The sequence below is a fragment of the Cucumis melo genome, chromosome 1 (genome assembly GCF_025177605.1).
Source record: "Cucumis melo cultivar AY chromosome 1, USDA_Cmelo_AY_1.0, whole genome shotgun sequence".
NCBI classification, from domain to species: Eukaryota; Viridiplantae; Streptophyta; class Magnoliopsida; order Cucurbitales; family Cucurbitaceae; genus Cucumis; species Cucumis melo.
The window spans coordinates 609,565-630,969 of record NC_066857.1 but is presented as its reverse complement, the minus strand read 5'-3'; the positions used below and the strand labels follow the sequence as shown (position 1 = coordinate 630,969).

The following is a 21,405-nucleotide window of genomic DNA, read 5'->3' as shown; positions in this document are numbered from 1 at the left end:
TTTTTTTTTTTTTTAATATTTCTAGTATGTTATAGGTTAGGTATTTGTTGTACTTCTCAATTTGATCATAACTTAGTAGACAATATACATAATACCGAGTCAAATATCGATTATATATGATTACCACTTTTTAAGTCTATCATAAATTAGAAATAAAAGAAAAAAATATTGGTTTGTTTTATTATTTTTAAAAATAAGAAATCAAAATATCAAAGGAATATCTTGATGTATAACAAAATGAACTAAAATATTTACAAAATATATCATAAGTTCATATTCTATTAATGATAAACTTTAATAGAATCTAAAATTTTACTATGGTTTTGTTAATATCTTCAACATTTTTTTATATTTACAATAAATTTTCAGTAAAAGGTTTATAAGCCAACACAAACTTTCATTTAAAAAAAAAAAGAAAAGAAAAAGTAAATAGTTGAATTGTAAAGTGATATTAGTTTAGAACTAATTGGCATGATTTTCCATCTTAGCGTGTCACCATTTTCACAATTTATTTTGGGTGACATATTTTGTTCATGGGATTGTCAACCTCCTTTGTAAATATATCATCATTAATATTTTTATCTTTCAATAGATAAATATATTTTTATCAGTTTTGTCATTTAAAACAATTGTTCGATGTATTATTTAAATAATAGTTTTTTTATTTTTGTTATGAGACTTTTTTTTTTTTTGACCAAAAGTGGTGGACAGAAGCATGTGGGTTGTAATCTGAGCAAATCTCTCTCTCATTTTTGTCCATAAGAACCCCTTTCTCTTACCAAAACATATATAATAATTTGGTCCTCACCAACCAATATTTCTCTTCAATATGTCTATTTTTATTTTGTTTTTCTCTTTTCATCCCAATATTCATATTCATGCTTTGGACTAACTAATTAATTAATTCTTAAATCCCAAATTTTAAATGGTCATAACTTAAGGTAATTAAAATGTAATTCAATTTCACTAAATGTGTTAACATATGAGCAATTTTTTATACGAATAATTATTTATATTGATGTGGTTTTGTCTTTTAGTCATTTAATTAGAAATAGAATACAAAAAAAAAAGGTATTTAAATACTAAAATAATAAATTAATTAGCATTTAAGATTTGGTCTATGTCAATTATATATATATAGATATGCATGGTAACCACTCTTAGTTGTATAAGATAGAGATTGTTATTATAACTTAAAGAATATAACAACAACTAACATCAAAATATTGTTCAACAAATTGTATTTTGTGCAATTCATATTTGAGTGTTTGGTTCCCTTTTAAATAAACCCTAAGCTACAAGGATAGGCTTTATATTTGTATATACTATATAGTTGGAGTATTTTCAATATATATATATATATATATATATATATATATATATATATATATATATATATATACTTTGTTGTTAGAGCAATTATTATTATTATTATTTTAAAAAAATAACTATATATTAATCAACTATTCATTGGGAAACAGTTGTAATATTTGGGAGATAAGTTTTTAATTTTGTTTATTAAATGAAGATCGTATTATTCTCTTAATAATGTTTACAAAGTTATTTGGTACACCAAATATTCTTCCAACAATTTCTATCCTTTAATTCAAGTGTGTGTATATATATATATATATGTAATAATAATAATAATAATTTTAGACTTTAGTTTGAGATTATTGTAAGTTTAAATTTCGATGACCTCTTTACCTCTTAAATTATACTATATGTTAGAAAGAGGTAAATTAATTTGATCGAGTAAGACCAACACTATTTTCGTCATAATTATTAATTATTCATTAGGAACATTTGGTTAGCAATAAAAATATAAAGTTGAGTTAAGTTGATAACAATTATAGAAAAGTTATTGAAGGAGTTAACATGTATAAAGAAGTAACGAAGCAAATAACAAGATAATAAACATTTTTAATTATACGATTAATTATATATATATATATATATATGCAAACTTCAAACACTTATTACAATAATATCTACATTAATTGTTCCTTTGTTAATCTTAAATTATGTATGAAATTTTAAATGGATGGTTGCTAAAATCACTATATTTTGCTAAATATTTTTCAAAAGAAATCCTTCTTTTTTTCTTTTTACTATTTTGTTTTTCAAAACAACACTTATTATCCAATTGACCATCCAATAGCCTATAATAATAATAATAATAAATTGTATGCCTTATCCACAATAAAACTATTTTAAAAAGTAAATTTTAATAATTCCTTGAGCTTCAAACCTTTCACAAAGGCAATAAAATTCAAAGCTCCAGCTGGAAAATTCCATCTTACAAAAAAAAGTTCAATTTATTCCTTTACTTATTTTCTTGTTTTTTTCTTTTCCTAAAAAAATTATTTTAGATTTTTAGATGAAAACAAAGTAGAATTTCATTTAGAATTTCACACCTACATATATATTGTTTTACTTTCAAACAAGAAAAAAAGAAATAAAAAGTCAAATTTGCTTTAATATTAAAGGACTGAGGTTGAGAGCAGCCACCAAGAGGCACTTTCAAAGGTCCTTAATCACCAACTCACCATATAATATTATTCTCATCTTCCCTCTTCTCCACTACTACCAACAAAAAAAAAAAAAAAAAAAACCCGATAAATATAACATAGTTTTTCGAAGGTTTACGAGGTTAAAAAACATCGGTGGCCACCATAATTGAATTCATGACTTATTAGTTAGATATTGTCCTTTTCACCACTAGGACATGCAATCCTTGATGATTAGAATAAAGTGATTTTATACGCATTAGAGCAAAAGTAAATATAAGCCTAAGGGTAATGATTTACTAACACACTCACCTCTTCTTCCAATGGGAGCTTTGTTTGTGTTCACACCTTACATTAATTCTTTCCATCATTCACATTCAAGCAGTGGTACACATCACAATCACATTACACACCACCTTCCTTCATCTTTCCTCGTTTAATCTTAGTCGACAATTAAATATACACTCTTTAATCCTTACATATCTATACTGAAGTGTCGTTTTTATATCACTGCGGTTTTGAATTTAATATTTATGACATGTGGTTTTGCCAGAAAAGTAAAAATATTCGTAGGGAAATTAAGACTTTCAATTCTAAGGTTACGTGAGTTTTTTTTTTTTTTGTGATTTATATTGATTATGTATTTCTATTTGCTTCGCCATGATTCATTAGTTTTAACAGGTGGTATATTCATTTAACTCAAGATCATGTTGCTTAGGCGCGCGTTTCCTAAAGTGGAGTACGTCGTTCGATTCCAAGATCTTCCTTTCACTGCAAAAACCACCTGAATGACTCATCCTTTGATATCTCTTACAATGCATGAATATAATTCTAATGTTCCTCTTGAAAGTAGGGAGATGAGAGTCTCACTATTGTTCTTATTCCAATAGCGAGACTCTCGTGATCATGGAAAAGTTCCAACCTTCCTCCATTAGGCCATTTCAATGGTCCTGAAGTTGACGAAAATTGATCCGTCGATTTTATGGAGCTTTTTTTATAATGTCTCAATATTCAAATGAAATTCATCAAAATTTCTATATTATATACATCGTTGAGGTTTCTTATTCAAGGTCTCTATTTGTTAAGCGTCGTTACAATGTTTTGCCTCACGAGTTTACTTCTCATATATAAAAAAAAAAAAAGAAAACATTTGTTTCTAATTGCTTTAATCAAATAAAGTCTTCCTAGATGAAATTTTTATTAGATATCTCTTATTGTTCTTTTTTTTTCCTTTCTCCACTTCTCTTGTAAAAAAGGAAAAAAGAAAGTCATTGACCAAAACCAAATGAATACATTTTACCTTATTTAAATAATCAAAATAAACAAGTCAAGAAGTTAAACAAAAACTTTTACTATTTTATGTATAGACAAAGTATTGTTCAATATTAGAATCAAATGCTCCTCTTTTAGCCTTTTTATTGACAAATTATCCACAAAATCTAATTTTTACGTTCCCTTTGTCTAAATAATCTTTTTAAAATTATTCTTTGCAAAACGAAGATCGAACCATCGATGTTTAGAAAAATAGTTCATATTAATTATATTAAAATTGAGTGTTAGTAACTCAATTCTTAAAAATTGATTCAGTGACAAATCAATATTTATTTATAGTAATTGTTTTTTAATCATTAAAACGTGACATATTTTTCTACATTAACTCTTTCATATATATGCATTTTGATATTTACATTTCAACTAATGGAAAGAAAATGTTCAAAAATTACTAAACAAGATTTTAAAATTTTAATGTAACATATTATTTTGAGTTCAAATTTATAATTTATTTATTAAAATTTAAAAAATTCAAACTCTAAATAAATACATTTTTTAAAGTACATTAAAAAAAAATGGAAAACCCCAAACTATACAAAGACCGATGCATCGTAAAATTCAAGAAAAAAAGGAAAAGAAAAAAAAAAGAACCTATATAATTAATATAATTGACCGACATGTCGGTTTCAGGGCATCGGTTTTCCTCTTCCCCTCCCGTTTCCGTACGCTTCCTTGCAAACCGCATTCGGCTTCTGCGAGGGAGCGCACAGCTGAGATGACTGTGGACATCCCTGCAGACAGTTATCCCCCAAGCTACCAGAAACTGGATCTTCACCGCCGGAGAAGAATGCCGCCGGTGGTTTCCCAGTCAAAAAGTTCCCGTCCAAGTACAATCTCTTCATCGTTTTCTTCTTACTGAATTCCAATGGGATCGCGCCACGTAACCGATTGTATCGGAGCGACAACGAGGACAACGCCGGATAGGTGGCGAAATTCACTGGCACGTTCCCTTCGATTCTGTTGAAGCCCAAATCGACGGCAACAAGATCAGCACCACCAGTGGTGGCAGGGGAGATCTCGATGTGGGTAAAACTATTATTAGCGAGATTGATCTGTTGAAGAGAAGGAAGGAGGAAGAACCAAGGCGGTAAGGTTCCGGCGAGGGAATTCTCACTTAGTTCGATAACTTCCAATTGATTGGAGTCGGAGAAGGACGATTTATCCAAATACCCAGAAAGGGAATTTCGTTTTAAGGCGAGTTCAAGCAAGTTAGGTGGGAGTTTAGGAAGAGAGCCGGTGAGTTGATTGAAGCTGAGATCGAGACGTCTTAAAAGAGAGAGAAAATGCAGAGATTTGGGGAGATTCCCAGTGAGGGAATTATGAGAAAAATCCAAAGATTCAAGTGATTTGAGATTGGAGATAGAAGCGGGAACGGATCCAGAAAAGGAATTGGATCGGAGAGTGAGGATTTGGAGATTGGAAAGAGAGGAAATTGCAGAGGGGATGAAACCAGAGAAGGAATTATCAGAGAGATCAAGAACAGTCAAGTAAGTAAGTTTGGAGATAAGTGGAGAAAGAGTACCGGAGTAACCGGCAGGGTCGAGGGTGAGTTGGGTGACGCGAGTGGCGGCGGAGTTGCAGAGGAGGCCGCAAGAAAAGGAGGTGCGGCGAGGGAGAGCGCAGGGATCGGCGGAGAAATTCCAAGAAGCTAAACAGGACCAAGGGGGAATGGAAGAAGGTTTAATGGCGGATTTAAAGGCTTTGAGGGCGGAGACATCGGAAGGGGAGGTGAGAGATTGAACGGAGGAGGAGAGAGAGAGGAGAAGGAGGAGGAGGAGGAGAGAGAGGAAGGAAGAAGAAGAAGGGATATTCATAGTCATGGCTGGGAGGAGAGATTTATGATGAAGAGAAAGAAGGAAGGGGTTTTGGGAGAGATTTTAATGGAAGAATGGCTGGAAGAGGTGTGTGTGTGTGTGTGTGTGTGTGTTGTGTTTGTGAGTTTGTGTTGAGATATTTTTTTAATTGGGCATTGGTATGTGTCTGTCCATTGATCCGCAAAAGAAGTTGAGACTTCCACAAAACATTGTACAACTTCTTACTTTAATAAAGACCCCCCAAAATAAATATTAATGTATTGTTTAATCACCTTTTTTTATTATATATATATATGGGTGAAATTGAACTATAAAGTTTGGTTCTCTTCTTACAAAGTGTTTAACATGTTTGCTTATTTTAATACTTAAATGCAACTTCATGGTCATGGCAAGGCCATCAACCTATCAACTACAATAACAAACTCCTTTTTTGTAATCAACAATAAATGGGTATGTATAACAAATTCTATTAATAATCAAGTCTACTAGTGTCACTCTCGCTAATCTCGATTAGGGTTGGAGAAGAGATGTGGGAGAAATAATGCATGGGCTGAAGAAGAAGAAGATGACATCGGAGAAGGAGAAGAAAATGCTAGAAGTCACGTGGGAAGATGAGAAGAAACGTGACGAAAACCTAAATCAATAAAGGATGATAATGCTGTAATTTCATTGGAGTATGACATTATCAAAGAGACGTTTGGTTTTTTTAGAAAAAAATGAGTTATTTGTCAGCTGGGTTGAGCTCATGTGACAAAAAAAATGTTTTCTTTAAATTATACAAAATACCTTAAAATTTGAAACATGTTTTCACATGTGTCCTTAAATGGTAAAAGATTTCATTTTTACCCTCGATCATTAAAATTTATTCCAAAAAAAGAAAAACAAACATCAAATTCTTCCGAACAATATCTTGTTAAGTTAAAATAAAAGAGGAAATCATGTAAGAGAAGGCCATATGCACCAAAAATAGTGAAGATCAAAAATCACCCTAATGTTGAGCAATAATGAAGTAAAGTTTGAAAGCATCCATGAAAAAGGAGAATGTCGGCAATGAACATATATAGGTTTAATATTTTTGGGATCAAATCAATATCACAAACCATTTTGAAAGGTATTTGTGAATATGAGCATTAAGTGCACTCTCCAAGTCTCTTCACTAACATAGGAAGGACAATATATGATCAATGGGCCCAACTAGAGGAGCTAGTGTATGTTTGAGATACTGATTTTGTTATTAGAATCTGTGCAACATTAGATTATGATAATCGATGTTCAAAATGCATATTGTTTTATAGATACTAAAACTAATTTAGTTTTAGAGTTTGTGATTAGAGAATAGTAAATAATATTAGAAATGATGTACAGAACAGCAAACATGGTAAATTGTAGATTATAATAATTGTAAACTTTATATAATTATTGTAATTGGAACTCCATATAATATCTCACTCTACTCATTTGATGTTGAACGTAGGGCCAAATGTTTCTTCTAATTGCATATCCAATGTCATATGGCTCCCTCACCTAAGTGACATTTGGTCATAGTTAAAAGTTCATGTAGTAAAAATATTAGTGGTAAAGAAGCTCAATAAAATGCTTTCTTTTCTCTTCTAAAGAACCTTATAATTTATGAATATTACTAAAATGGTATCTATGAAGTTTGTGAAAGAAAGAGTCGTTTCAATTCTAAAACACATCTAAAAAGCCTTTTAAAAGTTTAGAGTTATTTGGGGTAAGAGATGAGACGGGATAACGATAAATAAGGAGTTATGAAATTTAAGAGTTGTGAACTTCAGAGACCTACGACATAAGAAGTTGAGGGTGATAGTTTGCTGATACAGGAGGGAAGAATTGCTCAGATACCAATAAGCGAGGCTTATTTAGGTCGTGTTATAAATTCCCTGGCTAAACCTATTGATGGCCGAGGTGAAATTTCATCTTCTGACTCTCGGTTAATTGAATCCCCCGCTCTTAGGATATTTTTTTTAGTAGTGAGACCTATGAACTCCTTAACTTTGCAACTTGAACTTTTGTATTTAATAGATTTTGTTTTAATATTGAAAATTTTTAAAATTGAATTCTACGTGTTAGGTCTCTAAAACTTCATTTACTTATGTAAATTTGATTGAAATAGTTACAAATATAACAATTAGATTCAAAATAATTAAATATGTAGTAACGTTTAAAAAATTAAAAATATAGAAAAATCTGTAAAAATCTATCGCTAATAAACTATCGTAAATATTTTGTAATTTTTTAAAAATATTATTATAATTAAATGAGTAGAATTGTTATCTTAATATTTATTTATATATATATATATATGGAGGGATTATCTGGAACAGTAGGATGGCGCCATTTGCCGTTGAAACCATGAACCACTCACTGCCACTCCAGCTACTACTACTATACTCACTACTCTTCACAATTTCCTCCGCCTCAATTCCTTCCCTTTCCCAACAAATTGAAGCACCGGTGTCCAGCAGCAACGAAATTCTCTTCCCTATCCGTAGAGAGGTTTACGGCAATGGTCGAATCTTCGACATCACTCACCGATACTCCCCAGAGACCCCGTGTTGGGATTTCCAGGAAAATGGGCTCGGCCAGTTTGTCTGGTTGACGAGGACCATGAAGAACGGCTCCGAAGCCAATTTCTCCCAGTTTAAGCTTCCCAATCATGCCGGCACGCACGTCGACGCTCCTGGTCACATGTTTGATCATTACTTCGACGCTGGATTCGATGTCGATACGCTCGATTTGGGAGTGCTCAATGGTGAGTAATACGGGGAATATATTTTTATGTTTCCCCCAACCCCCCTTTTCTAATTAGAGATGAAAGTTTTTGAAGACTGCTGAGTTTTGATCTTTTACTCCACCATTTTGTTGTTTGATTATGTGATTCTTGCAAAATTGGACGTGGAAAGTTGTTATTTAGTTACCTATTTGGCTTATGAAGGGTTGGCTCTTGTCTTGCTTTATTATCTGTATTTTGGGGCAATAGATAATGACGTCTGTTTGTATGTTAGGTCCTGCACTGTTGGTGGATGTACCAAGGGACGCAAATATAACAGGTGTGTATTCTTAAAAAATGAGTTGGGATTAGTACCAAATGCCAATTTTCATAAAGAGAGCATTTGCTAAAGTAGAATTAGAATATATATCTACTTTTGTAATTTTATATTAAGTGATCATAAGAGGCAGTTCTCAATTAAGAAAAATTTGGGTGGGTTTGGATTGTCCCAAACTAGTTTTAGGAGAATCCATTACCAACCTAATTCATAATGTTTCAATTTATTTGAACTTAAACGAATCCAATCCGAACATACTTATAACTAGCCTAACCTTTTCCGTCTGTGGGTATGGTTGATCTTAGTATTTATTTTAGGTCATGGGGACTCTTGAACTGCAGTCACTTGGCACAATTAGATTGGCTTGAACAAGACAAATTCTTCCTTTCTGATCATTAATTACTCAAGAATTTGTGTTATTATATTTGTAAACTTTCAAATGTATTTTTACAGCTGAAGTTATGAAGTCCCTAAATATCCCCAAAGGAATAGTACGCGTGTTGTTCAGAACACTAAATACTGACAGGTAAAATCATCGATGTTTATACATGTATGCAGATTTGGACTGTCCCAAATCCAATAGGTTCAAAATCCATTAGTTTTTTTATTACTCTAACAAAATTACTGTTTTTTCGTTCAATTTGTGGGAACGCATACATGTATACAGTGTAAAACAGCTATATTTATTTGTAAGGCAACATAGAAGGTTCTGTTAATACTTCCTTTCTAAAGGCCTCACTGCTTCTTGTTATGCTTACCTTTAGATGTGGGGATCTAACAATTTTTATAAGGTAGATGAGGTTACTCCTCCGATTGTCGATTGTTGGTAAAATAGAATCCCAAAGTTAATCAAATAAGTATTAGCTTCTATAACCAATGGAGTTATACTAATGTGAAATTAGTTGCCATTTCAGGAAGCTCATGTATAAAAAGAAATATGACACAAGCTATACTGGATTCATGAAGGATGGAGCTAAATGGTTGGTGGAGAATACTGACATCAAACTTATTGGTGAGAATTGAGATAGGCAATCCCTTCCTTTTGCAATCTCACGACATTAAACTAAAAATGCATATGGTGTTTGTTTGATAAACATAGAAATGAACTCGACTCAAGGTTCAGTAAAATAGTTCTATCTGGAAGTACGACAAAAAATCATCAATTGTATGTTGAATGTTTTTCCGCTCATCACTCTAATAGTTAGCTAACCGGAGAACATACGTCACTCTTGTAATTTGTTCATCACTGATTTTCCTCTTCTGTGTACTTGGAAGGTGAAAAGTGGATTAGCTGATTTGATTCATAAATTTTATATGAGTAATTTTTTCTTTTGATAATGTATGGGGTGGGGGAATCGAACATTAATCGTGTGGCTGCCATGAAGCTTTATGCCGTCGGTGTTAGTTGAGCATTTCTCATTTGGCAATGATTAATTAATTTTTTGTTTTTATTCACATTAGATTTTCTATTTTGCATCGAAACTATTCTAGACAGTCAGAACTACCATTCTTGTTTTGAATTCTCCTACTTTAAACGCAATCTCTTCCCCTTCAATGCAATTTAATAAAGTATTTGTTTTTATTCTTTAAACTGCGATGAATATGATGACTTATGAGATATTTTTTAACAACAGGACTTGATTACCTATCGGTTGCAGCTGATGATGACCTGATTCCAGCTCACCTTGAGCTTCTGGAAAGCAGAGTACGACTTTCAATTTTACTAACGATACCTTTTTGATTGCTCTATCTATTCATTAAAACACTCTCCACTAAAATTCATCTTTGGGGCAAGATAAAAATACCATCAAGCGTGAAAATAAAAAATCAAAGTGATTCATAGAAATAAACATTCCTTGTTTTTGTGTTCTGTACATGAGTCGATGATCTGGGATTTCTGTGAATGATAGCCACCATATGAGTTCATTTATTGATGAAGGCAATGCAGATGACAAATTAGGAAAAACCATTTAAAAAAAAAAATTATGGACAACCTTGAGTTTAAGATAATTTCAGTGCATGACCACTTTGTTCTGAGGATGGGTAAAAATTCATTTTATAACTTCGCTTGGAATTACAAACTATTTTCCTTTTGTTGGTGCTTAATCTACTGTTACAGTGAGATTAACTTTTCTTTGTGTTCAGGAAATCATTCTGGTGGAAGGCCTAAAACTGGACGACATTGAGACTGGATTATATACGGTTCATTGCTTGCCTCTGAGGTTGTTAGGAGCAGAGGGATCACCAATACGATGCATTCTAATCAAATGAAAATTATCTCGTAAGTCCCATTTTTATAGAATTGATTCTTAATCAATCATCCATTAGTAAGTGTGCTAAGTTGTTTTTGGATACTCAAGTATATATCATATCAGTTTGGTGGTTGTGATTAATATGATCCATAAACTTGAGTCCTTTTCTACACTATTTTACCAATTTATCGATCATGTTTCTTTTTGTCTCAGAATCTGAAGTTTGAATTAAGGCATCATGGGAATCCTTCAGCTTTCAAATTATGGAGTTCTGTATAGTTTTAAGCATCTTCTTTGTTGTTTTGCATATGTGGACAGCTTATATTGTTTAAAGGTATTAAATGTAGTAAAAGACTTTTATATGTATATATATATACACACATACACCTATGAGAATTGTAGAAAGCAAAACAGAATCAAGAATCTATCAATAAAGACTTGAAGACTTGTCCAAATCGAAGATATTTGAAATTTAGAAGAATAATTGGTTTTGAGATAAATAATTGTCGCATCATAGTTAGTCAAGTAAAGTGAGTACAAAATCCATATTTCAAAGATTTTTTTGGATGTTTCATTTGAAACCTAAGGACCAAAGACGTAAAGTGTAATTTGCTCAATTAATTTTACTCAAACCTTTTTTTAGAAAATAGATATGATTTTGTTTTTTATTCTTTTTAAGATTGAAAGAAAAATATATTAATGAAAACAAATATTTTTTTTTAATATTAAAAAGAGTATTAATAGGAAATTAGTTGATAGGTAGAATTTTGTTTCTTTAAAAAGAAAATAAAAAAGTTACTTCAAAGTTTAATATTAAATAAATTAATAGCATTTATTTATTTATTTATTTACAAAAATATATTGGGGTTTTCCTTTTCCATATAAATTATTTTTAAGAGTCCGAATTTATTCCCCACAAAAAGTAAAAGAAGAATAGGATCGATCCCCTTAGTCCAACGTTATCTGAGAAGTTGGATATAATAATCATTCACTTCTGAATCACTTTTCAATTCAACTTCCCCTTGCCGATCATGAATCTCCGCTCATCTTTTCTCCTCTTCCTTTTGTTCCAGGGTCTCCTCCTTCCCGCCGCTTCTTCCACTTCAGCCTACCCTTCCGTTGTCGATACCGGACCAACTGATTGCTCACTTTCCGACGACGGCCTCACTCCTATTCGCCGGGAGGTGTACGATAATGGAAGAATCATCGACATCAGTCATCGGTTCACTACAGATATGCCGGCTTGGGAATCTGACCAAGGCCTTGGCCAGTTCCTCTGGCTTCCTAAGAGCATGAAGAATGGCTCGCTTGCTAACAATTCTGAAATGAAGCTTCCGGCTCACACTGGTACCCACGTCGATGCACCTGGTCATGTTTTTGATCACTACTTCGACGCTGGTTTCGATGTTGATACACTCGATCTGGAAGTTCTTAATGGTATTGCTTCTTAATTTCTTTTTTTTTTTTTTAATTGTGTTTGTGGTATTGATATGGTCTGAATCTATCTTAAATTGAAGCCTCAATTTTGTACGAAAACTATAATTGCTTTAAATGATGAGTTAAATTATTGGTTTAATCGTCTTATGTATCTGTTTTGTAAGGTCCTGGACTGTTGGTGGACGTTCCAAGAGATAAGAACATTACTGGTAGGCGTTTACTAGTGTTATCCATTGATTTTCTTGATTTTTTATTTTTTTTTGTATGTTTCTCATTGATTTAGCTTTGCATCAGTGTGTGGGTATGTTTAACAATTCATGAATTCAATGAATCTTGAGGTTCTTCATTGTTGCAGCTGAGGTGATGAAGTCTTTAAATATTCCCAAAGGAGTTCGTCGTGTACTCTTCAGAACATTAAATACAGACAGGTAAAGATTTTTGAGTTGTCAGCAGGATGAAGAGGTTTCAGTTTGTTTATTTGCTTTTAAAGAGGAATCATCTGAATTTAATCCTTCAGCTGTTTACATATTGATGCAATCTGTTTGATATAATAGTTGATTCTTTTGTTTTTAGGAACTTGTTCTTCTAGGTTTTCATTTCACGTCTTTCTTGTTCTTATTATGGGCAACCCAAATCTGAATTTCTGAACTGCAAATGTTATTATTGTGCATACCAATGTTACTGTCTAATTAGCCAATTCTTCCTTGTTGGCCCTGTTTTTTCCTTATTTTAAAAATCAACTTTAAACTGGAAAGACCATCTTATATGTTTATCTGGGATTTAATATCTAAAAAGTGTCGAATGCAATAGACCATTAATCCTCAATTTTACAGGTTTGTGCATTTACCGGTGTCTGCCGGCTGGTCCCTCGTTTGTTTTTGTTTATAGGAGGTCAATTTAGCAATGTGTTTCGTAAACTGTAGAGTCTTGGTCTTGTATTGAAGAAAGTTTTCCAAACTCAACTAAGAAACTTCACTCACCTTTGATCCATTCCAATGCAGACGTCTCATGTGGAAAAAGGAGTTTGACACAAGTTATGTAGGATTTATGAAAGATGGGGCAAAATGGCTTGTAGAGAACACTGATATCAAACTAGTTGGTGAGAGAAATATTAGTCTTATGTTAATTTGTAGTCGAATTTTATAGTCTCCAAAACTCCCATGGTTCAACTGAAGTCTTCTTCAATCACGCAGGAATTGACTACTTATCAGTTGCTGCATTTCAAGATCTTATTCCATCTCATCTTGAATTTTTAAGAGGCAGGGTAAGTATTTTTTTGTTCTTTTGTCTTTACTCGAGAATATATTCTATATATGCCTGTTCAGGTATCTTTATTATTTAAACCAATTACAAAGGATCTTGAATTTCTTCTTTCTGACTGCTAGATTGAGAATAGGAATGGTATTTTTGAGATAGAGATTCTATGTGAAAAATGAAGCATATTCACTTTCTTTAACGAATGTGTTGCTTGATGTTTTCTTTACAGTTTTCCTGATGGCCATTACATTTTCACCTTTGAGTCACCTTTTATCTAATTCTTTCTTTTATTAAATGGTGCAATGGTTTCTGTCTTCCGATAATTGACATGAGAAGGAAGAAATTTCTTGTTGCCTATTCAAACATATGACTTAAAGTCTCTCCCCTCTCCCTTGGAAGTTACAGAAAAAGATCATAGGATATATTGTCACCCCCACCTTATCTTATCCCAACTAGTTCATGAAATCGTCTACAAAATACCAATTTTTTTCTATCACATCTTTAACTGTGAGAGTTTTGCATTTGTTTTCATTCGTATCTTTTTATTAATTATAAATATATTTTTTATTTATTGTAATTGCTCTTAAAGATTATAGCTTCCACACATCTATTGTTTCCTTTTGACCTACTGAGTTATGAACAAGATCACAGTGATTCCCTTTATTGCTTCAGGAAACCATTCTCGTCGAAGGTTTAAAGCTTGATGGCGTCCAGCCGGGTTTATATTCAATCCATTGCTTACCTCTTAGGTTGCTTGGTGCCGAGGGGTCACCTATCAGATGCATTCTAATTAAGTAGTATAGGAATTTCGGTGTTCATATTCTTTAGGAGTTATGTTAAAAAGAAAAAGTTTCTCTTACACTTGATAGAGTTTAGTTTCAAATACAGTAGAAATGTTTTCATCCTCAAATAATCAAGTTTAGATGTAAAGACTGCATGTTATATCTAATTGGTAGAGCTCAAGATGTTTTTATTTCAAAACTGTTGGAAGACATACAAAAATGATGCAACCATGTGAATCTGTCACCAATATATTATAAATCTTTTTAACCCTAAATATTGAAAAGATTTATCATCGAAAACTTTGACTCTGAAAAGGGTCCAATCCATAAATCAGTATAATTGGTACTTGGTACTGTTTTTATTCTTATGATGAGATTTCATCTATCCATGAACGGACTATTTTTCAAATATAACAAATGAATCAAAATATCTAGTAAGTCTATCTATGACCGATTATTATAAATTAAGATAGACTACTATTGTATTATTGCACATTCTAAGTATTTTTTAGAAGTTTTTTATTTTAAAGTAATTTGCCCTTATCGATATATATAACCCTTTTGCATTATACATTTTATTTTTTCAGTTCTATCTAACTATATAATTAATAAAAAATAAAAAAAATTAGAATTATATGACTATACGTATATTTTTTTTTAGTATTAATTTGCTCCTTAAGGAAATTTTCATAAATATAACGATCTATTTTACCTCCCTATCGTTTTTTTTTTTCAAACTGTTCAAGATCGTGTACTAAATATAAATACTTGAAAAAAACAAATCTATCGAAAGAATTTAAAAAAAATTGTTTAGTAAAAATTTGTTTAACGAAATCTAAACTGTAACAAGGAATATTGAAAAGATAAACCAAGGAATATTGAAAAAATAAACATAGACAAATCTAAAATATCGTGCAAAAAAATCGTTTAGACAAATGTAGATGTGTGTACTAGCCAAATCTAAACTTGTAATCTTGAGAAAAAAAAAATCTTCTATATTTGGCTAAATTAAAGTAACTAAATTAAAAGGGAATGTTGAAAAAAAAATCATTTAAATTTGACTATCCAAATCTAACTAAAATCCAAATGGTAGTGTACCAAAGTATATTACGCTCATAGTTGACGGGATATTTGTTATTTTTCATGGTGGGCATGTGCTTTTTTCCGTTTTTTTATTCTATACATTATAAATCTTTATATTTTTTAAAAGATCCCTAAAAAATAATTTAATTTTATTATTATTACTCTTCATATTGCTTTGCTATGTAAAAAGCATAGCCAATTTTTTTATACACAATAAATAAATAAATAAAGTTTTGGAATAAGATGTATTTTCTTATATACTATAACCCTAAACGTTATTTATTTTACACAATGGTGAACCATAGTATATTTATATGCAAAATAATCCTCTTCCCATTTATTTTTTCTATATAAATAATCAAATTTAAAAACAAATTAAAATTGAAATTCATGTTTTTCAAAAAAATGTTATTGCAAATCCTTTTAGCAACCATCTCGTCTCACACATACCTTATTCTCAATAAATTTTTTCAACGTATAACATAGGAATATATGGGTATGAAAATAGTGTTTATGAGTTTAATTATTTTCAAACACACAAATTATGAAACTAAACTCGAGTAATTTTTTTCTCTAAATTAGGAAATCTTTGGAGAAAATGTTGGTTAGAAATCATCGGTGAAATATAGATTCTTTAACTTTAAAAAGAAAAAATTGACTTTACATTAGTTAATAACAATAATAATAAACCACATGAAAGAAAGTAAACAACAAAACGAAACCCTATAAAACTTATGAGCGTTGAGGAATCAAGTCATAGTATTCTTCCATTTCTCGCAACAAAAAGTTGAATCACTTTCTACAACTTCACTATTATTCAAAGCAATCACATCATCAACATAAATCATTTAGAAAAAAGCCCTGAATTCTACATTATATTCAGTGTATATATATGAATAATAATTAAAACAAACCATACAAAAACCTATTAAACAATATAGAATTATTCAAAAGTACTTTTCCCTTTATTTTCAAGTTATGTATATAATTTGAATATATGAGATGAAAAGAATATATAATTTTCAAGAAAAGCAAATTATTATTCAATCAACATTAAGTTACTCTCTCTCTCTCTCTCTCGATGATGATGATGATGATGATGATGATGATCTTCACTAATTAATATTCTTCTACGGCAAAGCTACAACAAAGTGGGAAATAATAATGCTTTCCTTTTTCATTTTGGAAGCAAACATAGTCAAGGCAATGAAGCCCAATAAATATAATATATGGGATCGATATATACTTTTAAAGTTGACCTAAATTGTTGCAAAATTATTCTGATTTTTCAATTGGTTTGGCATGTGGGGTTTTAACTTTAAAGAGTGGTCATGTTGTGTATAAATTGGATTGGGTTTTGGTTTTGTTGGTCATATCTCAAACTTTGATTGTTCTTCTATATTCTTTCAAAAATATAATGTCTTATTTTAGGGTTCATGCGTGGTGGGCAGTGGTTATGGTGATGTTGGTGGTGATGGGAGAAGGGACACCACCAGGGATCGCTAATAATCCAAGCCATGCGACGTGCAAGATTAAGAAGTATAAACATTGCTATAATTTGGTACATGTTTGTCCAAAGTTTTGCCCGAATCAATGTCACGTAGAATGTGCCTCTTGTAAGCCTATTTGTGGTAGTGGTGGTGACGATGCTAATCCTCCACCGGAGGATAATACTCCCGCTCCACCATCCAAAACTTATTATTCTCCTCCACCTCCGGTGGCTGTAACACCGAGCCCTCCTGCTTCAAACCCTAGTCCCTCACATTCTCCTCCATTACCTTCACCAACACCAACGCCGGTAACTCCTTCTCCTTCTCCTCCTCCTCCATACTCTGAAACTCCAAGCACCCCTCCGACTATTTCACCGCCTCCTCCTGTTACTTCAACACCACCTCCTGCAAATACCAATCCTCCGAAATCTCCACCGACAAACCAAACTCCATCACCACCGCCTCCAACAGATACCAAACCTCCATCAAACCCTACCCCTCCCACTGTATCACCGCCTCCTCCAGTTACTTCAACACCACCTTCTGAAAATCCCAATCCTCCGAAATCTCCACCGACAAACCAAACTCCATCACCACCGCCTCCAACAGATACCAAACCTCCATCAAACCCCACCCCTCCCACTGTATCACCGCCTCCTCCAGTTACTTCAACACCACCTTCTGAAAATCCCAATCCTCCGAAATCTCCACCGACCAACCAAACTCCATCACCACCGCCTCCAACAGATACCAAACCTCCATCAAACCCTACCCCTCCCACTGTATCACCGCCTCCTCCAGTTACTTCAACACCACCTTCTGAAAATCCCAATCCTCCAACATCGCCTCCGACAAACCACCCTCCATCAACACCTCCAGCAAACCCCACCCCTCCTGAAAATTCCAACCCTCCATCAACACCACCAACGAACCCTAACACTCCATCGACACCTCCATCCACTCCTAATTATCCATCACCGACACCACCATCTGAAACTCCCAATTCACCACCTGTTAACACTCCATCGACACCTCCATCCACTCCTAATTATCCATCACCGACACCACCATCTGAAACTCCCAATTCACCACCTGTTAACACTCCTACGTCGCCTCCTCAAACACCATCTCCTCCAGCTTCAAATCCACCATCTTCATCGGCTGGTGCAACAAAGACAGTGAGATGCAAAAATGTAAATTATCCTCAATGTTACAACATGATTCACAATTGTCCCAGCGCTTGCCCTAATGGATGTCAAGTTGATTGTGTTACTTGCAAACCTGTCTGCCGTAAGTATATATACTAAAAAAATTATATTTTGATGCCTAACTTTTGTTTTTTCTTTTAAAGTAATGAATTTGAAATTTTGGTTGAAAATATCAGATTGTGACAGACCAGGAGCTGTATGCCAAGACCCACGTTTGGTCGGCGGCGACGGTATAACCTTCTACTTCCACGGCAAAAAGGACAAAGATTTCTGTCTCGTTTCCGATCCCAACCTCCACATCAACGCCCATTTCATTGGAAAACGAAACCCTTCCTTGAAACGAGATTTCACTTGGGTACAATCCCTAGCTATCCTCTTCAACAACCACCGTCTTTTGATCGCCGCCCAAAAGACCGATGTTTGGGACGATTCCATTGACCGCCTCACTATTGTCCTCGACGACCACCCGATGGCCCTCCCAATATCGGAAGGCAGCCAAATACAACACCCTATCGAAAACCCCACCATCACCATCGTTCGACTAGCGGCAACAAACCACGTGATGGTGGAAGCCAAAGGACTGTTCAGAATCACAGCCAAGGTGGTGCCAATAACAAAAGAAGATTCAAGGATTCATAACTATGGAATAGAGGAGGGGGATTCGTTTGCACATTTGGATGTAGGGTTTAAGTTTTTCGGGTTGAGTGACGACGTGAATGGGGTTTTGGGGCAGACTTATGGAGCTGGGTACGTGAGTAGTATCAATGTGAAGGCAGCTATGGCAGTCATGGGGAGAGGGGAGGAGTTTGAAACTTCTAGCTTGTTTGCGGCGGATTGTGCTGTCTCTAGATTTGGCGGCAACGGCGGTGTTGGCGGCGGAGATGAGACTATATGAAGTTTTCGGTTCTGAAGACATGAAAATTGGAAATTATATTGAACAAGTTGAGATTTTTCTATGGTTTGTAAGAATAATAAAAAGGCATTGGAGGGAAATTTGTTTAAAGATCTCCGATGGAAATATCATTCTAATTATTATTATAAGCAATATATAATAATATATACTATATAACTTTTTCTTTCCTTAAATTTTTTATTCTAACGAAGCGAAAACTATCATCGATCTTATTTTCTAAGATAACTACTACAATGAGGTAAGTATCTATACCGAATTATCCCAATTAAGTTGACATAATTAAGTTGACAAACGTCTAGATGATATGAAAATTAATTATAAATAAATTTTTGTTGACATATCGATATTTCCAAAGTTCAATTTTGACATAAGAAGGGAATCGATGTTTCTATTGTTTTATAGAAAAATTCAAGATAAAAAAGAAAAGAAAAGAAATAAATATTGCTAATATTAATATGTATACAAATATTAATTGAATATATAGATCCACACCTCCATATATTTTTTGAACTATACAAAATAATATGTACACAATCATCATGCTTTGAAAACCTAAGTAATATTTCAATTTGAGCATGAATTAATTAACAAATAAAAGTTGTTGTAGTTACCTAATAAAATATATATTGAGTTGAATTATTAAATATCACCGTTAAATTTACGAAAATATGTTCGATGTTAAAAGATTTTAGAGCTATATATTATTTTACAATACCATGTGGTTGATAATATATCGAAAGGACCTAATTATAATATAACTATGCAAGTTCATCATAAACTATGTCTTAAGCTTGGTTATGTCATGCATGTCTTCTGCTCCAACAAAGGTGTGATCTCTAGCTTATATATAGAAATGATCCGTTTTTGCCGAAGCAAGTACAGTAGTTTAGCTGACATACACATGTATTCGCAATGACTAAAAAGTCTACGCTTCAAATCTTCAACACATTACTGTGCCAAAACACATTTTTGCCCTTTGTTACCTTGGTCATATACATAAACAACCATTTAATGGTATTTTGAAAACCATTTAATTCTTGCATTGTTCTTTTACTTACAGAGTTTGGACCTTCCTTTTAAACGAGATTATGGTTTGTTGTTATAGATTTTTTTTAAAAGAGTGCAATAAGAGAACTTTTCAAATGGTCATTCAATTTTACTAACAAATTCCTGTTGAAGCATGCTTAACTACAGAATTTTGATAAGATTGGTGTATTAATACTAGTATGAGCATAACAGGTTTGATGTCATAGTTGTCTATATGGGGTTTGGCTTTAGAAGAAAGGCTAAGATCTCGTTGAAAAGTACGTGGCTAGTGATGAACACAAAAATGATTACCACAAGCTCAAGTTTTAATTTATATAATATGACGTTGTAAGTAGATTATAGATTTATTGATGGTCTCTTTACCCTCTCCAATTTGGTAAAAATGTTAAGTGTCAACTTTTTCCTCCAAAAAAATCCGTCATTATATATAGTACACTTCCTGATATACAGTAGAGATGGTTTTAACAAAGTTAAGTCACTACGAATTGTTTTTGATATAATTTCCCTCTCTTCTTTTCTGATGTGAAGCACTTTTGTACAATGGGCCAGCCCAAAAGTTAGCTATATTAGTTTGTACCCATCTTGTATTTTCACCATATTATTTGGGCAGGTGACTTGGTTGGATTGATGCCCTTCCCATTGTGTGGTTGCATCTCTAAATTCACAATTTGAATCAAGCAGCTGAGAAGTGACAACAACTCATCTGAAAGCAATTATGAAAAGGAAAGGAGAAAGTGTTATTTAAACTGATGAGAGCAATGAATTCGAGTGGTACCCTTAACATTAACCCCCCCATGATTTTGTAATCATCCATAATGCCTCCAAATAAATGAATAATAATGTTGGCCAAGCCCCCTCCATATAATCTCATTTGCTATCAAATATCATAAACTCTCTTTTCAAAAATTTTGTACCTTTCATTTTCTTTTTTAAATGTCATTGCAGGCTCCGATCTTTGTACTTTTTACTTCCAACAGTTCTCATTATTTTTATTGCCCACAGCAGTTAATAATAACTCTGCATGCCTATGGTTTTCTTTTTTCTTCTTTGTTTAGAATCAGCTTTTGAGGTAATTAATAAAATTTGATTCTTTCTTAACACCAAAACAGTCTTACATGCTTTTGAATGAATGTGTCTGAAAATTAATGAACGAAGAAGGGGTTTAAAGGGTCATTCGGTGGCTGTCAAAATGATGCCCAAGTTTTATCTGAG

At 32.8% G+C, this 21,405-nt stretch overlaps 4 protein-coding genes across 4 annotated transcripts; 3 read left to right on the top strand and 1 right to left on the bottom strand.

The window, feature by feature from the left end:
• Positions 1-4,269: 4,269 nt before the first annotated feature.
• Positions 4,270-5,852, bottom strand: LOC103495265 (LRR receptor-like serine/threonine-protein kinase FLS2). The gene has a single exon (XM_008456761.3). It carries the CDS (start codon positions 5,660-5,662, stop codon positions 4,469-4,471), a length of 1,194 nt encoding a protein of 397 aa, XP_008454983.2. The 5' UTR covers positions 5,663-5,852; the 3' UTR covers positions 4,270-4,468.
• Positions 5,853-7,989: 2,137 nt separating this feature from the next.
• Positions 7,990-11,431, top strand: LOC103495263 (cyclase-like protein 2). Its single transcript, XM_008456758.3, has 7 exons — positions 7,990-8,429; positions 8,683-8,727; positions 9,178-9,250; positions 9,639-9,736; positions 10,359-10,429; positions 10,870-11,005; positions 11,190-11,431. Exons 1-6 carry the CDS (start codon positions 8,006-8,008, stop codon positions 10,993-10,995), a joined length of 837 nt encoding a protein of 278 aa, XP_008454980.1. The 5' UTR covers positions 7,990-8,005; the 3' UTR covers positions 10,996-11,005; positions 11,190-11,431.
• Positions 11,190-14,651, top strand: LOC103495264 (cyclase-like protein 2). Its single transcript, XM_008456759.3, has 7 exons — positions 11,190-11,310; positions 12,050-12,413; positions 12,578-12,622; positions 12,769-12,841; positions 13,415-13,512; positions 13,607-13,677; positions 14,343-14,651. Exons 1-7 carry the CDS (start codon positions 11,215-11,217, stop codon positions 14,466-14,468), a joined length of 873 nt encoding a protein of 290 aa, XP_008454981.2. The 5' UTR covers positions 11,190-11,214; the 3' UTR covers positions 14,469-14,651.
• A 2,280-nt stretch (positions 14,652-16,931) lies between these two features.
• Positions 16,932-19,238, top strand: LOC103495671 (uncharacterized). The gene is made up of 2 exons (XM_017046222.2): positions 16,932-18,315; positions 18,410-19,238. The coding sequence occupies exons 1-2, from the start codon at positions 16,953-16,955 to the stop codon at positions 19,126-19,128; spliced, it is 2,082 nt and encodes a 693-aa protein (XP_016901711.2). The 5' UTR covers positions 16,932-16,952; the 3' UTR covers positions 19,129-19,238.
• Positions 19,239-21,405: the final 2,167 nt, after the last annotated feature.